The 16,951-nt window shown below is 45.3% G+C and overlaps 1 protein-coding gene across 1 annotated transcript in view; it reads right to left on the bottom strand.

The window, feature by feature from the left end:
- Positions 1 to 16,951, bottom strand: part of MCF2 (MCF.2 cell line derived transforming sequence) — a gene marked incomplete at its 3' end in the record, with an annotated part of 58,000 nt that overhangs the window by 20,863 nt on the left and 20,186 nt on the right. The window contains exons 5-13 of the mRNA XM_082323674.1: positions 11,800 to 11,919; positions 10,598 to 10,714; positions 8,448 to 8,597; positions 5,463 to 5,587; positions 4,873 to 4,987; positions 4,383 to 4,502; positions 3,009 to 3,200; positions 1,378 to 1,569; positions 1,056 to 1,227 (exon numbers count right to left, since the gene is read on the bottom strand). Coding sequence (XP_082179800.1) covers positions 1,056 to 1,227; positions 1,378 to 1,569; positions 3,009 to 3,200; positions 4,383 to 4,502; positions 4,873 to 4,987; positions 5,463 to 5,587; positions 8,448 to 8,597; positions 10,598 to 10,714; positions 11,800 to 11,919 — 1,303 coding nt within the window. The remainder of the gene's footprint in view (positions 1 to 1,055; positions 1,228 to 1,377; positions 1,570 to 3,008; positions 3,201 to 4,382; positions 4,503 to 4,872; positions 4,988 to 5,462; positions 5,588 to 8,447; positions 8,598 to 10,597; positions 10,715 to 11,799; positions 11,920 to 16,951) is intronic.

Genomic DNA, 16,951 nt, shown 5'->3' with positions numbered 1-16,951 from the left:
GGAGGTTCAGAGAGCAGTGTGGTCTAGGGAAGGTGGCATCAGCCTGGGGAAAAGCAAATTTGGGGTTTATTTGCTTCACTGGCCTGCATTTTGAGCAGCTTAGCTCCCCTCACTGCATCTAGCTTCATGCCCATCCCTCCACTTTTTACATTAGTCGCTGCCTGAGTTGGAGCCACTTGTACTGTTTTGCACGGCACCTGCTACAATTCACCATAACCAAGATTCATTAATTAATCTTAAAACTTTTGTGTTAAAACACAAATTTTTAATTGCTTTATACAGTCACATCACTGAATTTAATATTCCCGCATAACTTAGCATGTCCCTGGTTTAAAATACATGGACGTTACTTTGGAATACTTTTTAATTCTCATACATACAGGGCTGCCAAGGATGAAAGTTTTAATGTTATCATTTAAAGTTAACATTGTGCCACATCCCATTACCTCAATCAAGGCAGAACATTCAGCAAACTCAGTTCAACCAGAATTTGTACTTTTATGGGCATTAATTATTACACAATTGGGATTTAAGGAAGACATTCTCAAGGAATCAAAGGGAGTTAAGCATCCAGCTCATTTCTGTTCATGAGATTTGAGCTCCTCATTTCTCCAAGCTCCTTTGCAAACATCAGTCTAACTTTATGTCAGTTCCAGCTCAAGACAGTTATGGAGACTGCCACAGAGAATAGGTAAGCTAATAAATTTATAAATCTTGCCCTTGTTCCCTGTAGTAGTAATTCACCATTTTTCAGCCCAGTAGGATGCTAGTAAAGCAGAACTGGAAGTATGTGCAGTTTACAGCTCTCTTTTTTTCACTGAGTAGGAAGTAAAAATAAACACCAAGCAATCAGCCCCATTCTTCACACAGGTATGGGAAGCTAGACACAAAAATTGGAGAGATAACAAATCATCTCATATACATTTAGCATTATACAACAACTCTGTATCAGCCAGTAAGGTCCAGTTGGTTTCTCAAAACCATCCTTAGCCTTACTCTTCCTGCCTCAAAGCAGTATTATCATCCGAAAATACCATAAACTTAGAATATTTTACCATGTTTAGGAGAGAATAATGGTGATTTTGATCTTGGTGGATTTTCTGGCCGAGGGGCTACTAACTGGACGGGCCGCACGTGTTTATCCAACAGCTTCTTGAAGCAAGACTGCCGATTCTCAAACATGCTCCGAACGTTTTCAAGCTTGACCTGCACTGACTGTATCTGGCACTGCAGAGAGTGAAAAAGACTCCCGTGATCAAATAACTACCATTATTTTGCACTTTGGCCCAAAATAGAGGACTATAAAGCTGACAACACCACAACACAGTCTGATCTTGCTTTTCATTTGTCTAACAAGGAACTGGAGGGGTTGCTTACCTTCAATTCAGATGTTAAGACTGACTCAAAATCGTAGTGTAGGGCTTGGGGATCATAGTTTAAGTAGGCTGAAGAGCTTTCGAGAAATCTTTCTATGTCCTGGAGAGCTTTCTGAGCGCCTTCTTTAGACTGGCACTTATCCATCTGCTGGTTGGCGAGCAGGTAGGCACCTTCATCGCAGCACTGCAGAGCCTGGTAACAGCACAGGGCAAACACGGGGAGTGAGACCGTCAGCGGCACCCCTACTAAATCAAGGTTCCCATGAGGAATATCATTTACTGGATCTGTATTTTCAACATGGAGTTAATTAGCACTCCTAAAGAGCTCAGCAGCTATTGCGTTTTGATGAGAAAGTAGAAAGGCCACATTTTTTCTGGAGGGTGACTGCAGTCCTCAACATACCCAGCCAAGATGTGCTCCCACTTGTACCTTGATAAAACCAGTGGTATAACTGACGCAAAAGCACTATTTAGTGCATAGTTGAACCAAATGATAAGCAGATCTTTATTTCTCCAAATCAGAAAGCTGAAGGGGGCACTACAGAGTTTACAACAAGACAGGCGGGTTTCTTGAGATAAATGCCTGGCTCAGTGCAGACCTGAACTGCAAAAAATGATCAAAGTAATCACATTCATGTTTAAAAAAAAACCCAAGGATTTTAAATTGCAGTTTAAAGTTGTACATTTAACATGCACAAGTAATAGCTGAATGCCAGGCGGGGGTTCAGTTGGCACTTGTACACCGTGGTGTGCACAGGCATGAGAAGATGCTGCAGCCAAGAACGACAGAGGACCTCCAGTGCTGTGAAGGGGAAGGGAGAGCGTAGAGAGCAGGACCACGGTGTGCTCCAGCAGAGCCCATGGGCTAGACCACCAGGACTGCAAGGACCCCAGAAGAGGACACTGCCCTGCAGCTGAGAGGTTGCTGAGGAATCGTCCGTCCCCACGGATTAATGCAATATTGAAGTGGGGCATACAGAGAAAAAACCCAAGTTCCCTAGTCCCCCAAAACAGTGAAGTGGAACAGGGTCAAACTTCGCTGCTTCTCTTAATGGGCTCAAGCATATTACAGTCGTGTGCCTTCTGGCCTAATTAGCATGAATTTCCCTAAATGAATTTTTGATGCCGATTAAGATATCAAAGAGCGTTGGAGCCACATGACTCCACTTCCATGCTAGCACACAGCAGCTGCGCCTATCTAACAATCTGTCACCTTATTTTACAGTGAGCTATGTTAATTCTTAATAAATCACTAACAAAAAAAGGCTGGAGTTTATCTGAAAGCATTACCTGTATTGCACTGGCTATGAAAACCTCAAAAGTCAATTAACACATGGATGCACCATGAAAGCAGGAGCAACAGCAGCAGCTGAACTTTGGTGTTTGGAATTGTCCCCTGCAGATGCCCATCTCCTTCTGCTGACTATTCACAGCACCAGCAGATATCTGTTTGCTAACTTAACCAGCTAAGTGAGGGGTGAAGCACTCCCCCAGCCTCTGAGGCACTTTCCTACCATGAACTGTTGACGCAAAGCTGCAAATTCCAGATGCTTCCAGCTAAGAAGTGGAGAGGCTAACCCCATGGAAAAGCTCACTATCTATTTCTCAGGGCACTGTGTCTCGGAACCCTACCTGCTGAAGGCGTGTATGAAGATCCAAGGTCTTCTGCAGCCGCAGCTGCTTCCTTTTGATCTCATCAGACAAGACATCAGAATGGTGCCGCAGCTCATTGCATTGCTGGCAAATTAAGTTGAGTGCGTAGTGATGATTTGCTGCTAGCTGGTGTCCGTGTAGTATCACCACCTGAGCCTTCCCTATCAGATCCTTCAGTGAAAGGAAGAGAATGGATTGGACACTTACTGAAATAATGCCAAAATATCTACATGTAACAACATGCACTTTCTCGTCTTACCAGTTTTCAGGTACACATGGAGATGACTGCCATTAGGAGTAGCCAGAATGGGTGGCTTACGCAGCGTAAAATGGCACCCATCATCTGGGAAAAAAAACTTTGGCTATCCAAAAGGAGGATGAAGAAGAAAACAGTATTTCACCAAACTAGCAATGCTGTGAATGGCTGCTGGCAACGTATTGCTGCCATCTCCAGGGACTGCACTCTAAAAAAAAAACGCAGCTGATGTCCAGTTTAGGCACACTATGCTCAGAAGCATGAAAGGGAATTGGATCGGTTCAGTTCTACGGTGAAAATAAACCATCTCTTTGCAGCAAAGCTTGATGCAAAGAACATGCTATCTTGTCCGCACATCTTGGTCAGTGTAATGGTTACGTCTCCTCCAGGGCTGGCTTTCTGCTGGGACTGCTTCCCTGCTGCACCCTGTCTGCCTGGCCTTTTGTTCCTCCTCCCTGTCTCCACAAATATTTCTTCCTAATGGCCAAAAAGCCTTAGACCTTTCCCCTAAGACTCTTATTTTCAAAGAAGCCTCTGAGGGTTGTGTCCAGATCCCTCAGGACCTCCACTAACCCTGGCCCACTTGCCAAGCACATCCCTCTACAGAAGTCACCTCTTCAGCTGGGCTCCTGTGAATCATCTCTCTTCACTCTTCTTTCCCCTACATCTCTTAGTCTTCATCCATATGTTATGTTCAAATCACAGACATGTCAAGATAGCAACTTTTTTGCCTCTCCGTGCGCCTGGTAACAAGTCTCTGCCTATTAGCACTGCTAAAGCACTTAACATATAAATAATTCTTCTTTTAGCTCATTAACTCCCACACCTCCCCTATGTTCAGACATTTATCTGTTCTGGATTTTCATGGTGGCTCAGCAACTTATTTTAACCATGATAATTAAATACCCTGTTCCTGGCTTTCAGAGTGATCACAGCATTGCTGCGCAGAGCAAAGACATGAAATCAATCCTTTTGTGCAGCCACTTACCAACGAATTACACCAGAACCACGTAATTTCAGAAAACACCTCCTACCACAAATACACAATGTGCCTCTTGTGTTTCATTAGTGCCTCTTTCTGTGAAAGATTGTCTCACCTGAGCCATACCATCGAAATGACCCAAGTCCTTGAGCCTCTGTTTTACTTGGGGGACACTGTCGCCAGTGTCGGGCAGCTCCGCTTGCTGACCCATTAAAAATTCAATGGCATTCTTGACCTAGACACAAAGAAGAAGACTGCTGCAAAAGGATACAAAGCACAGGCAGAAAATCATTCTCAGACCAAAATTAATCACACTTTAGCTAAGACTGCTAAATCCAATAATAAAACTAGTGTCCAAGAACTAATTTCTAAATTCAAAGATGCTTCTATCAGCAAAATCTATGTGACTGCAGGGCAGAAATAACTAAATTAGCTCTGAATGAGGAAGCACAGTGGTCTCCCCAAGCTAAGTAGACCTGCCAAAGTCAAGGAACAGAAGCATAAATTAAACACTCTCAAAATAAAAAGCATAAAAACTTCTCTCCTCTCCCCTCCTTTTCATCTCCAACTCTTCCTTCTGCCAACAGAAGTGCATCTGATCATACCTCTTGAAAACTTTGCTCAAACTTCCACAGCTGTAAATATTGCTCCATTTTTAACTGATGTTTTTCCCAGAAGCCATCAAAAGCAGTCTCCATCTCACGCAGCTGACCAAGTAACCTTGAGCACAGAAAAAGGGCAGGATTGGAAACATTCACAGAGGACAAGCAGAGATGGACAAGCCCTAGAGATCACCTATCCAGGTCTTCAGGACCCAAGCTCTCAGGAGAAGTCAACAGACATGTATATATGTCTTGTGAAGATCTCAGAGAGAATTTTAATGAAATCATCGCTGCAGATGACAGCACCTGGGTGAAGCAGTTGTTACTATCTCCATTTATCTGAACAATATTTGGGAGCCTGGCACAGGAGAACCCTGCATCTGCTCCACAGCCTCATCCTATCAGTGGGGGAAAAAATCAGAGCAGGTCAGTCGTTTGACAGAAGTCACCCAGCTATTTGATGGGTCTGGAGCAAAACTCTGGTATCTTTGTCTTTACCTGTTTGACAGGTGACCTAAACGACACATTGACACTTAAATAACTTGAGTGTTTCCACTCAAAAATCAGGCAAATTAGGAACATAGTGCACTCACCGATTCACAGTCTCCCAGTCCCCAGGCCTCTCGTGGTGTGGGTCCTGACTGCATTCCCCGGAGTCAGGCTCTTCAAAACTGCTCAAAAGCAAGTTTCCCTCTTTTGTGACTGCTCTAATATCTTCCTGTAGAATGCAAAACATTTCTGATTGAGGCTACTTTTTGTGAGGTAAGGCTAAGTCATTTTGTGTTTCTCCTGCCTTAGTTTCCCTGTATGAAATGAAGCACCAGTATCCATCAGACCAAAGGACTCCCAGCAGATGTTTTAGCCCTGTTAACGTGGGGTTAGCCCCTGGAGCTGGAGGAGGCTGAACCATGGACTGGTCACCGGGCTGGGTGGAAACTGGCACGCATGAAAACATCAGGCCACAAAATGATTCAAGAGGCAGGAGGACAGCACTACTACAGGTCTCTCTCGGTGAGCAGGTGGGTTTGTGTTTTTGATATATCCACAAGTTCATGTATTCAAGCAAGTATTTCTGCAGCTTGGAGACTGTGCTTCTCCATCAAGGTCATCACAGGAGGTTGTAGAGAGAGCATCCCATAGTGGGACAAAGCTAGGACTGAGATCATGAGGTGGCACCACTTACTAGAGCCTCTATGTATAGAGGCAAGTCAGCACTTTCAATGTAACCTGCACTTAGGGACAATTTAAACCCTTGATGTGTTCATTAGCATCAGCTGAGGTGCTTTGTGCCATGTTGGGCTCAGCCCCAAAGCAAACAGGTGCATTTAGTCAACTATTATCAGAAAAAAGAGAGCAAACACAGAGGTGAGAAGGAAGGAGAAAATAGATGTGGCTGATGAACCGAGTTGGAAGAAGCCCTGAAGGAGAGACCTGTGCACAGCTTCATTGGAGAGCCAACTCCTGGAGGAGTAAGAGCCCGTCCTAGGAGATGGCCAGATTTCTGTTGCAAGAGAAACAATGGCAAAACCACTTTAGGGGGAAGATTCAGAGAGCATGGACTTGCTTAAATGTCTGCCTGCCCCAGATAGCTCACAGCAACCTAAACATAACTGCATCTTCAGGGCAGCAGCCCAGGAGCAGAATGACATGGCTGCAGGAGCTTCTCCTCTCCCCGCATCAAGTGTCCGCTGCCCGTTTGCATCCCTATCAGTAAAACATCACAGAAGGTGACCGCAAGGCAAAAACCCCGTCTCCTTTTGATACTACCACATCCCGGAGACTCAAAAGGGAAGAGGAATTACACAGTATGCTTTAGACTGCAGGTGGCTGTTATTTCATCCTCTTACATCTCACTCTCCAGAGCCCTGTGTTCCCCTTTGGATTCAAAGCCTTTCATTATACGTACGACAAAGTAGCCCGACTGTCAAACAGGTGTTAACTTGATTTTTTTCGATTCAGTATATCAAAGAGGTTAATTTCTTAGTTACTCTGTTTAATTAATTTCTGTCATTTTTTCATTGTGTTTGCAACCAGCTTCTGTTCAGTATCACAGCTACATAAATTATTCTGATCAACTCATTATCTGAATTCAGGAATCAGCTGTACCAATCTTGGGGTTGTCATGAGAGAGACAAGGATCCCATGTCTTGCTGTCACCACAATCTGTGCACGGTTTCTCATCTGCTTTCATCTTTCATGGTCTTAGAAGGAACAAAAGAAAAAAGCCAACGGGCTTCATTTCAGTCAAAAGCCAACGAGTGGTTTTGATATTTGAAATTAATAGACGAGGCATTAAAAGCAACAGATGCCTTGTACCGAGCGCCGCTGTGCTTTATACGCAAATGAAAACACATGACATGTTTTATTTCTCCACAGAGGAAAGTCCGTATTACTGACTGGTTTATATACAGGACTACATTGTGGAGCCGATATTTGCCCCCTACACTTTGGCTATAGTCCTAAGCATGAAGTTTAAGTCAGTCAGTCATATTGCAATATATATAGCTGCTGTTTTATACTACAGCTCTCTTCATTTTCAAAGAAGAAATAAAAGACTATTGGCAGTATCTGGAATGATACTTTCTGTACTTATGCACATACATTTATGCCTACACACAGCATACTTTGGATGTCATTTTGCATATTTCTTACAGGCAGCCTTCTGGGAACTCACTGTCACGTGAATGACAAATGATTATAAATGAAAATAGATACACTTCTTTGACTTATGTAAACGAATCCTGTCATAAAGCAAAGGAGCTCATTCTTCAGCCGCACAGCATGGCTATTAACATGGGAATCGTTTCTGAAGTGAGGGTTTGGGGACAGGCCTGTGCTGTCCCCAGAAAGATGCAGGAGCAGCAAAGACAACAGCTTGATATAGCAGCAGCTGGCTGCACTAAAGCTTCCACTAAGTCCTATAACAATATTAATCACAACTACAAATAGTTGAAAAAAAAATCTTAAAAAATTAAAGAAACAAATGTTGTTTAAGATGAAACATGAAGGCTCACATGAAGACAGGGATTGCATCAGGAATGCTCTGTACCATGCGCTCACAAGAAAGCTTTACCTTGGATGCTCTCCAGCACAGTTCCCTTAAGTCCCCCTGGGGAAGCTGCATCAGGCGGAGGGACCTGGGGACAAACCATCCCTCCAGACCTGCTGATGGTCTTTGTGCGCAGCTTCCTCTAGCCGTGGGGGGTGAAGCGGAGGGAACCCCACTGGGGGCACGAACCCTCAGGCGATGAAGCCTCCCGCCCGCCCTCCTGCCAGCGAGACGTGCAAAGCCCATGGGAGGAGCACGCTACAGACACCAACTCCTGCAGCCAGCAAGGAGGCGGCAGCTGAGACAGTTTGCTGGATGCTGGCAGGGTAATTTGCTTGAGTGGATGGCAAATTTAAGGGTAACATACAGAAATAGTCAAGCTGTGTTTTATTTTGTCTGTCAACATGTACACATGCACGGGAGGGAAGAAGGAGTGGGCACCAAACAAACAGGCAGTCAAACCCCAGAAATCCCATCTTGCTGCACAAACGGGCTGGAAACACGCGGCAGAGCTGCTGAGGAGACATACCTTGAGCTGGTAGTACTTTTCTGTGCGCAGGGCCAGGATGCGCTCGATTGAATACATGTCATCCGGTAGCTCGGTCTCTGCCAGCTCCGTGCCAAAGGATTGTAACATCTGTGCAATTTCCTTCACGGTTAGTGCAAAACTCTCTATTGCCTGGTGGGAGACGATAATTGCAATCAGCTTGGGATTCAGGATGTTCCTACAGCTCATTAAGAGGGCATGAAGAGCCAAGACTGAGGTCTGCAGGGGAGCCCAACAGCTTGCTCTGAGAGAGGTGGGTGGGATGTCCGCTGCAGGCGCAGCTGATGTGTGCTGCGGTGCATTAGCTAGTGGCCACCAACACGTGGCCAGGTGGCTTTTAGTGCAGTTTGAATCCACAACAGGGACTTAAATGAGGACAGTATTAGGCAGAGATACCTCATGCTTTGGTTTCTGCTGCCTGTTCTTGTGTACTCTGAGATTTTTCCTAGCGCATATTTGAGGTCTATAGCAGAAGCCACCATAGGATCCATCTCACATATTCCTGTAATTCCTCTTCTATCTTCCTTCTCTGGTTAACCCACACTGCAAACCACCTCCAGGCAGTAAGGCTTTGGAGATGTGTTTGGCTTCTTGGTGATGGACATTTCCAGCTTTGCAAGCCCAAATGGCAGGTTACAAGGCAGTGTGGCACCACGGTCACCTCATCCGCAGCTTCACCAAGAGGACAAAGGAAGGAGCTAAGCAGCGTGCCCGAGACAAACTGGAGACAGTGGGATGGAAGTGAGTGCTGCTGGTACCTCCCCAGCACATCCCAGACAGCCACTGGGAGCTCTGGATGCCAGACAGCTCCCATACCACAGGGCGAGGTGGGGCTCTCCCGGCCCCACTCTTTGCTCTGATCTTCCCACCGGTTGCAGAAGGGGAAGAGCACGAAGCCCCTCGCAGCCCGGACTGTGACCGGGCAGTTGGATCAGCAAGGAGCTGCCGGTCTCCTGCTCAGCTGGCAGGGAATCACTGCAAAAGCAGAGGACACAGCCTTGCTGAGGCTTGAAACCTTGTCCCCTGGAGGACACATGAAGAGCTCCAGCTCTGCTCTTGGGAATGGGGTAATAAACTCAAATGTAACAGATCGCGTCTATATTTTCTTTAAACAGCATGTATTTGCCACGGAAATTTCAGGAAATGTTTTATGAGCACACTACAAAGGCATTTTGAGAGAGGTTTCTTATATGGACACTTATCTACCATATGCAGCTATGGTCTAGAAACTCATCCTTTTCTTAGATTAACTCTAACATTTTTTGTCATTCATTTTGTCATTTTTGCCTCCAAGTGAGAGCTATGCCATTATCATTTTAACACATCATACAAAAGAACAAAACTAAGAGCCAAAAATTTTTTAAAAAAATCATTAATTTGGCAGTGCTTCAGTGTAAACTGGCACAAAGTTAATGGCACAAGCAATAGCTTGAGTTATTCCAGCTACAAAGTCTTGTGCTTTTGTCTCTACACTGAGCTCCACATCTGCTGGTGTGGACAATGTTGCAGGACAAGGGGCACTAGGATATCTGGTACATTTTTCATTACTGCTTTGATTTGTTGGAAAGGTAACTGGGAATCCAACCTGCCATTAATCTGGGAGACAAAGTCCCGGTGAAAACTAAGAGCGTACAGGAAGCATAGAAACACACGGCAAGGCACAGCTCAGGGAATGAAATGCCTGATTCCTGGCAATATTAAAGGAAAACTCTTGCAAAGAAAAAAAAATAATAGGAAATTTTCTGAATTCTCTGCATTCAGTCAGTACGCAGAGAGCAGCCTCATTACCCTGGTTCCCAAACACATTTGTGATATTAATCACATGAAGCAACCATTATAAAAAAAAAACAAAAGCCTATATTGTATCTACTATTAAGGGAATTCTAATAAAGATTTAAGAAGACAGATCTTTCGGGAGCAGTTTTAAATGGAACTTGAGGGAGTTAATCATCCAATTCCCTTATAAACCCATCAAGTGCTTAACGCCACTTGACTCCTTTGCAAATCCGATAGGGAAAATGTAGTTGGCTTCAAGGGTTACTTTCAGCTACCCATTGCTCATTGCCTCACAGAAAACCTTCCTCAATCCTTCCCAAATGCCCAAGAGCCCAGTGCTCAGCCCCGGTACGTACAGTCCTGAAGATGACCCACTCGCTGTGGCAGTACTCCAGGGTGCCTCCAAACTCCGGGGTTAATTGCTGTTCATCAATGTACGTCAGCAGGTCACTAACCGAGCTCAGCATAACAACCTACAAACAAGGCAACACCATTAGTTGGTTGAACATCACTTCTACCCAAGTCATACACAGATCAAGCTTACAAATCTTTTATGTACCTAAAAACTCGGTTTGCTCAAAATATTGTTCTACAGCATGATTTTCTTCTCATGCTTATGGCTTAACAGGGCTTTTATTTGATGTATTTGGCCATTTTTGTAAGCCAATCCTGATCTCCCAGGTGCTTTCTTCCTTAAATGCAAAGCACAGTGAGATGTTGCAGTACCTGACTGCAGAACAGAACTGAAAGCAAAAGTAATGCAGGTTTTTGCAAGGGATGACCAGTAATCTGGAAAAAATACATACATTTTAATAAGTTATGAAGCATTGACCAATTTCACATAAATATATACTCATGAGTTTTTGTGTGTCTTGATCTGCCCTGGGATAAGTTGTGAATTTTCAGAACTGTGCAAATGACAATCGTTTTAGAGTGAAAAATGTAAGTTTGTGAAAATCCTATTATTTCCTAAAGGAAAACATTGGTTTGTTTTGTGGGTTTGTAACTGTGTCAGCCTTAGATTCCATAAATGTACTTTTCTTCTCTCAATTATTCTCATTGTGCCCTATAATCAAGGTGGCTTTAGAAGTCTTGGAAGCTTTGATTTGAGAATATAAAACCATTTCAGTTGCTATGATAGAAACAAATACCAACATGATGTTAGTATAGAGTTTACATTGAGATGAAAATGGCTATTATGGGTGGAATTCATAGCAAAAGCTTCACTAGACATGTCTTTCGACTTTTCAGACATTAAACAAATTCCTGAGCATGGTTTTATCCTCCACAGAGGCATGCAGCCTACATGGGGGACGAGGACAGGCTGAGAAGCCCACCGCTCACTACCATGGACATGCTGTGTGGGCAGCAAACTGTGCACAAGGGAGATGAAAAACACTATAGGAGAGATTTGGTGGAAATAGGGCATTACTGGCAGAGACACTCCAGTTACTCTTCACATAGGTGCCTGCAGAGCACGACACTCTTGCTCTCCCGACCCGAGGTGCGCGGGCAGCCTCCCAACATGCGCAGGCACAACACCTCTCCACACTCGTACCGGTAACTTGAGTAGAAAATCCTCCTGACTGAACCGAAATCCAATGTCAGTGAAGGTGCGCTGGAAAAACCCCGTGGGACGAAGAACCATCACTAAGTGCAGGTTCCCTGGGAAAGACGCCTGCAAGGAAACAGAGATGACATTCAAACCGGGGACGTGGCAGGTCCAACGACGGCTTTCAAATGCCTTGAAAAGAGGGGAAATCATTCAGATCTTAGTATTTTTTTCTGATTGCCCTGATAGCCTTTTCTTATTTTCAAAACAGGAGGAAGACACTGTAAGTGGTTTAGAGATACGGGACGTAACTGCGGGAGGATTGTCCAGTCCCACTTCCCTTTGGAGCAGGCAGTTCAGCCATGCGCCTTGGAGAGCCACTTATTATAAACTTTAATACTACATATTGTGTTCAGCATTATAACCTGGGGAGTGAAATTACGACTTAGCAGGGAACAGAGGGCTGGAACATCGAGGGGAATGACAGACAGATTGGGGAAGCAAAATTTATTGCCAAACTCGCTAATCATCCCGTAACTGCAGCAAGCGTACTCTTCTTGTCCCTGGTAATTACCAGGCAACATTTAATTTGTGGTAAGAATTTGGAGTTTCCTGTCTACGCTGCTGGAGCCTTTTTACAAGCATATGGTTGGCAGGTGCGTTTTTAAATAGATCTGTGAAAAGGGTGCTTGAGAATGAAAAAGAATTTTTAAGAAAGTAGGAGTCATATCATTAAATTATGGATAACTGCATGATGCAAAGAATTGTGTTAATTAAGACACATGATTTTCTCTGAGATCCTGCCAGACCAGGTTACATTTCTCCGTATATTCCTCCTTATATTATCCTCATCCATTATCCTCCAAGAAAGATGATAGTAGCATCTATACCAAGGGTGAGAGTAATGAACGTGTTTAGGTATTTTGCACTGCAGGGCACTTAATCTATGCCTTTAAAACAAAGATTGCTCCCATCAACATGCAGTAGTGTTGTTCAAAAAAGCCATGATTTACAGTTGAGATCTGACATCCATGAACTGCATCGTAACTCATCTGCTATGTTTTCTTGTGTAGGAAAGGTCAGGTTGTGGCTTCCATTGCCCACAACTCCACTTAGAAATGGACAATGACTTTTAGGATCAAATAAGCCACATAAATTCAATATATTGATCTGCTGTTATTTAAGGTAGGAGCAGAAAAAAAAATAAAGAAATGAATGTGAATGAAGTGCCAAATTCATACCCTTTGGAAGCCAACAAGAATGGTGCCAGGGACAAAGATTTGGCGTTAGAAACAAGAGCAAACCATTAAATAACAGAGACGTTTGTGCTGGCTCCGGGCCCTGGGTGCTGTACCTCTGTTACACAGCACCTGCTTAGCACACAACGTCTCTGAAATGGCTGCCACCCCCAGACACGCAGCGACGGCTACAGCCACACAAGACCCAAGGAGCCAACTTCCGACCCCATCAAACCTGCAGATGGGCCAAAGGTCTAAACCTGGCCACGGAATCACCAGACTTTCGCAGCTCTGAGACAGGTCTTGCCTAAGAAAGTGTGGGTGAGAGGCTGCAGGAGATCCAGGTTCAGCTCCCTGCTTCAATGCCTCTTTAATTAGCTCTACAAGGAAGATCACATCTCCTGCAAGACAACCACAGGCAGGTCCTCCAACAGCCCAGCTACTAGATGCAGCTTTGAAGAGAAGCTCATCTTGGAGACTCCGCTCAGCTCAGGATTTTTAACTTGAGCTTCCCATATTACTAGAAAGAAAATCATCCACAGGCTACTGGATATCTCTGAGGAGTTGGAGTGGTTCCTCACTTTGAGATTGAGAAGAACCTCTGCCTGAGATGCGGAAAACCTTCACTGAGAAAAGCACCACCAGAACTGGCACAGGCTTATAGACATTTTGAATGAACTGAAAATTTACAGCATTAATATTTCACTGGAAAGACTCTGGCAAGCTCAACTCTCATCCTCCAGCACATCCCAAAGACGCTGGCTGCCTCTCCCACCTCACTGTGCTGGCTCTCTGTTGGACCTGGTAACCACTGCTATTGCTCTTTCCAGGCCTGTTGGCTGACCTGGATAGTCCTTGACACTCTTCATGCTACAGTATGTCCTACAGCACTAGGACATCCCAGGAAGAGACCTGTCAGTCTGCATTCATGGCAATGCTGTGCCCATCCCTGCAGAGCTCTAAGTCCATCATGTTTCATTCCCTCATGCCCACCCTCATGTCCCTGTTTGCCTCATTTTACATCCTGGTCATTTCCCAGTGGGCATTTCTCTGCAGAAAGGACAACAGTAGCATCCCCCAACAAGGTTTCAAAGTTATCACCAAGGAGCCATCACGAGCTGCAAACCTCAAAGGAGCAAAATGCTTTTGCTCCAAGACAGACCCTGCGTCCATGGCGTTAATGGCTCAAACTGACTTGAACCAAAGCCTCGTGAGGCAAACAATCCTACAATGCTTTAAAGGACCGCAGAGAATGCAATTTTAGGTCCCTCTGCATGATTATGAGTCCAATTGTAGGTGAATCCAATGGTGAAGTCCCACAGAGTTTGAGGAAAGTCACTGTTTCCAACTCAGAAACACAACAGTGTGTTCAGGTCTCCGAGCTTTAGGCTCCTACCTTGACCCCCTCCCGAAAAACGCATCAGGAATATCTTTGAGAATAACAGCCAGCCAGAGATATGTCCTCCCTTGGTCTTATCTCATTATCCCCATCCGTCCCCTGTCCCCTTTAACTCTGTTCATCACTTCAAGCAGAGACGAGTCCGCTTTGCCCTCTCCTACTCCTTCAAGTCCTTTTTGACATGCACAGTGGGCAGCTGTAGACTGTGAATGTCTTCTCCTATGAGCCCTTGGGCAGGAAAGCCCCAGCTGCAGGAAGATGGGCCAGCGCTCAGGAGGCAAGCAGAGCCGCCTGCCAAAACTACACTGCAACAGTGACAAGGTGTGAAACGCCTCTCTGCGAGCAAAGGTGCCTTTGGACACCGTTGGTTTCGTGAATGCAGGATGCCAACATGTTCCATACAACACACAAGAAGAGACCATAACCTGGCACTCAAATCCTTCTGCCACATCCGCCACAGGGGCAAATTCTTCTTTGATATAACTTTATGTCCCATACACACACAACTGTATCCCTTTAGGTCCTTGATATGTTTCACTGCAGAGAGAGCTGGGTTTCCAGGACAGGCAATTTGATTTCCATTCAGTTTAGAAAGTGTTTGGGGATTTTTCAGCTGATCTTATACATATAAGATCAAGGTCAGCACTTACGAGTAGCTAAAAAAGCAAGAAATACAGCTTTGCAAATGATACCAAATATATTTCAAGCATGGAAAAAACAAACAAGCCAAAAAATAAGCTTGCAGAAAGACAGCCACCAATCAAACCATGTCCTGTGCCCTCTTATAGACTTAAGAGAAAGGATGAAATGTTAAAAATATTATATATATATACACACATACACACACACACATATATATATGAAAAGATCAATAATTCCTCAGCGATAACATTCCTGAAGGGACTATATCTTTTTTAATCACTGCTACAATTCCAGTTCTTCTAGGGGCTGAAGTGTAGAGAAGTTACCCGCAAACTGAACTCTAATGATACTGAAGGTACTGCTGGAAAAAAAGCCCTTCCCCATAATATAGTCAAGAAAGCAAAGACAAAAGGGTCCTTAATCTTGCCTTACGTTTTATCTTATTATTTATAACACTAAAAAGAATCTTGTGCATTTGACAAACTTGGTTTTATGTAACAAAACACCTAAAAGAACCCTCTAAAGCCTTTGCCCTCTGCTATTCCTCTGCAGCAGTACCAGGAAAGACAGAAAACTATCGGCGCAATTCCACTAAATCAGGGAGTTGGCAACATTTCACTACTATTAACTCTCTCACTGACCAAAGCCCATGCTCAGAACATTCCTCCCCTTCTGAGGACACAGACGCGTGTACCTTAAGGCCCTGGTTCAGCAACTTATTTAAATACACGCTCAGCTATAACCATGTAGATAGCCCTGATATAATCAATATAGACGAACTGGGCTAATAAAAGCACAAGAAAGGGCATGCATTGAAAGCACCACAGTTATTACCTCCTTATATCTCATCCTGAAGCATTTAACGCGATTTTTCCTAATTTTAGGAATTCAATTTTCAGAGAATATTCTTCCCTGCAGTTTACTGGGACATTCTTGAGGTTGGAAATCAATAAATGTAAAGAAAAAGTAGTGTCTGCCAGCAAGTTTGTTTCTGAGGAATGGAGATGGAGGCTAGTACTCCTTATACAGGTGCTGAAGTGAATGACTTTCTGCTGTCCCTTAAAGGAAAAGTCATACAACAAAATGCCAGGTACTGCTAATTGGAGCTTTAACTCAAAATGAAACTCCAAAGCGCTCTGCTACCTTTATTTTAGCCGCCTGCATAATTAACCCCCGAAGATGCTGGTAGCATCGCTGGTGCCCAAATCCTACCGAGGGCCCCCCCTCTGCGAGAGGCTTTCTCTTACTGTACGAGCCATAAATAACGCCTTTCCCACGACATCTCCGAGATGCGCTGCAAGCAGCACTGCAGGACAGCGATGCCCGCCGCCCGCAGGAGCAGCCCGGCTACTCCCGCAGGCAGACGTTGCGAAATACGCTCCCGGCGCCGCTCCGCTGCAATCGCCCCGGCCGACGTTCCCCTTCCCTCCATCCCCCCGCCGCCGTCCCCCGGTACGAAGAGGCCTCTCGCCGCCGCGATGCGGCCGCCCCCGTCCTTGGGCTCTGCAGCACGGCGGGCCCGGCGCCTTACCGCATCCCCGCCGCCCCGCCGCCCGCCCCGCCGCGGGCTCGCCTCCGCCATCGCCCGCCCGCCGCCCCGGCCGGGGCCGGGCCCGGGGCCGCCGTGCTCCCTGCTCGCCCCGGGCGGGCAGGCGGGAGGAGAGCGGGCAGCCCCGCCGGCAGCCGGCTCCCGGCTGGCAGCCCCGCTCGCCTTCCTAGCGCCGGGCTGGTTTTTAAGGTGGAATGCCAAAAATCATCCTGCAGACGGGGCCAGCGCTTTCCTTCGAGGATTGGGCTCTCAGCTTAGAGCTTCTGCCCTTCCCTCTCCCCGCCCTGCAATTATCGCAAAGGTACGTTTTAAAGTTATTCAGGATTTTGT

Source organism: Platalea leucorodia (assembly GCF_965183815.1).
Source record: "Platalea leucorodia genome assembly, chromosome: 10".
In the NCBI taxonomy this organism is placed as follows: domain Eukaryota; kingdom Metazoa; phylum Chordata; class Aves; order Pelecaniformes; family Threskiornithidae; genus Platalea; species Platalea leucorodia.
This window is presented reverse-complemented; position numbering and strand designations above follow the sequence as displayed.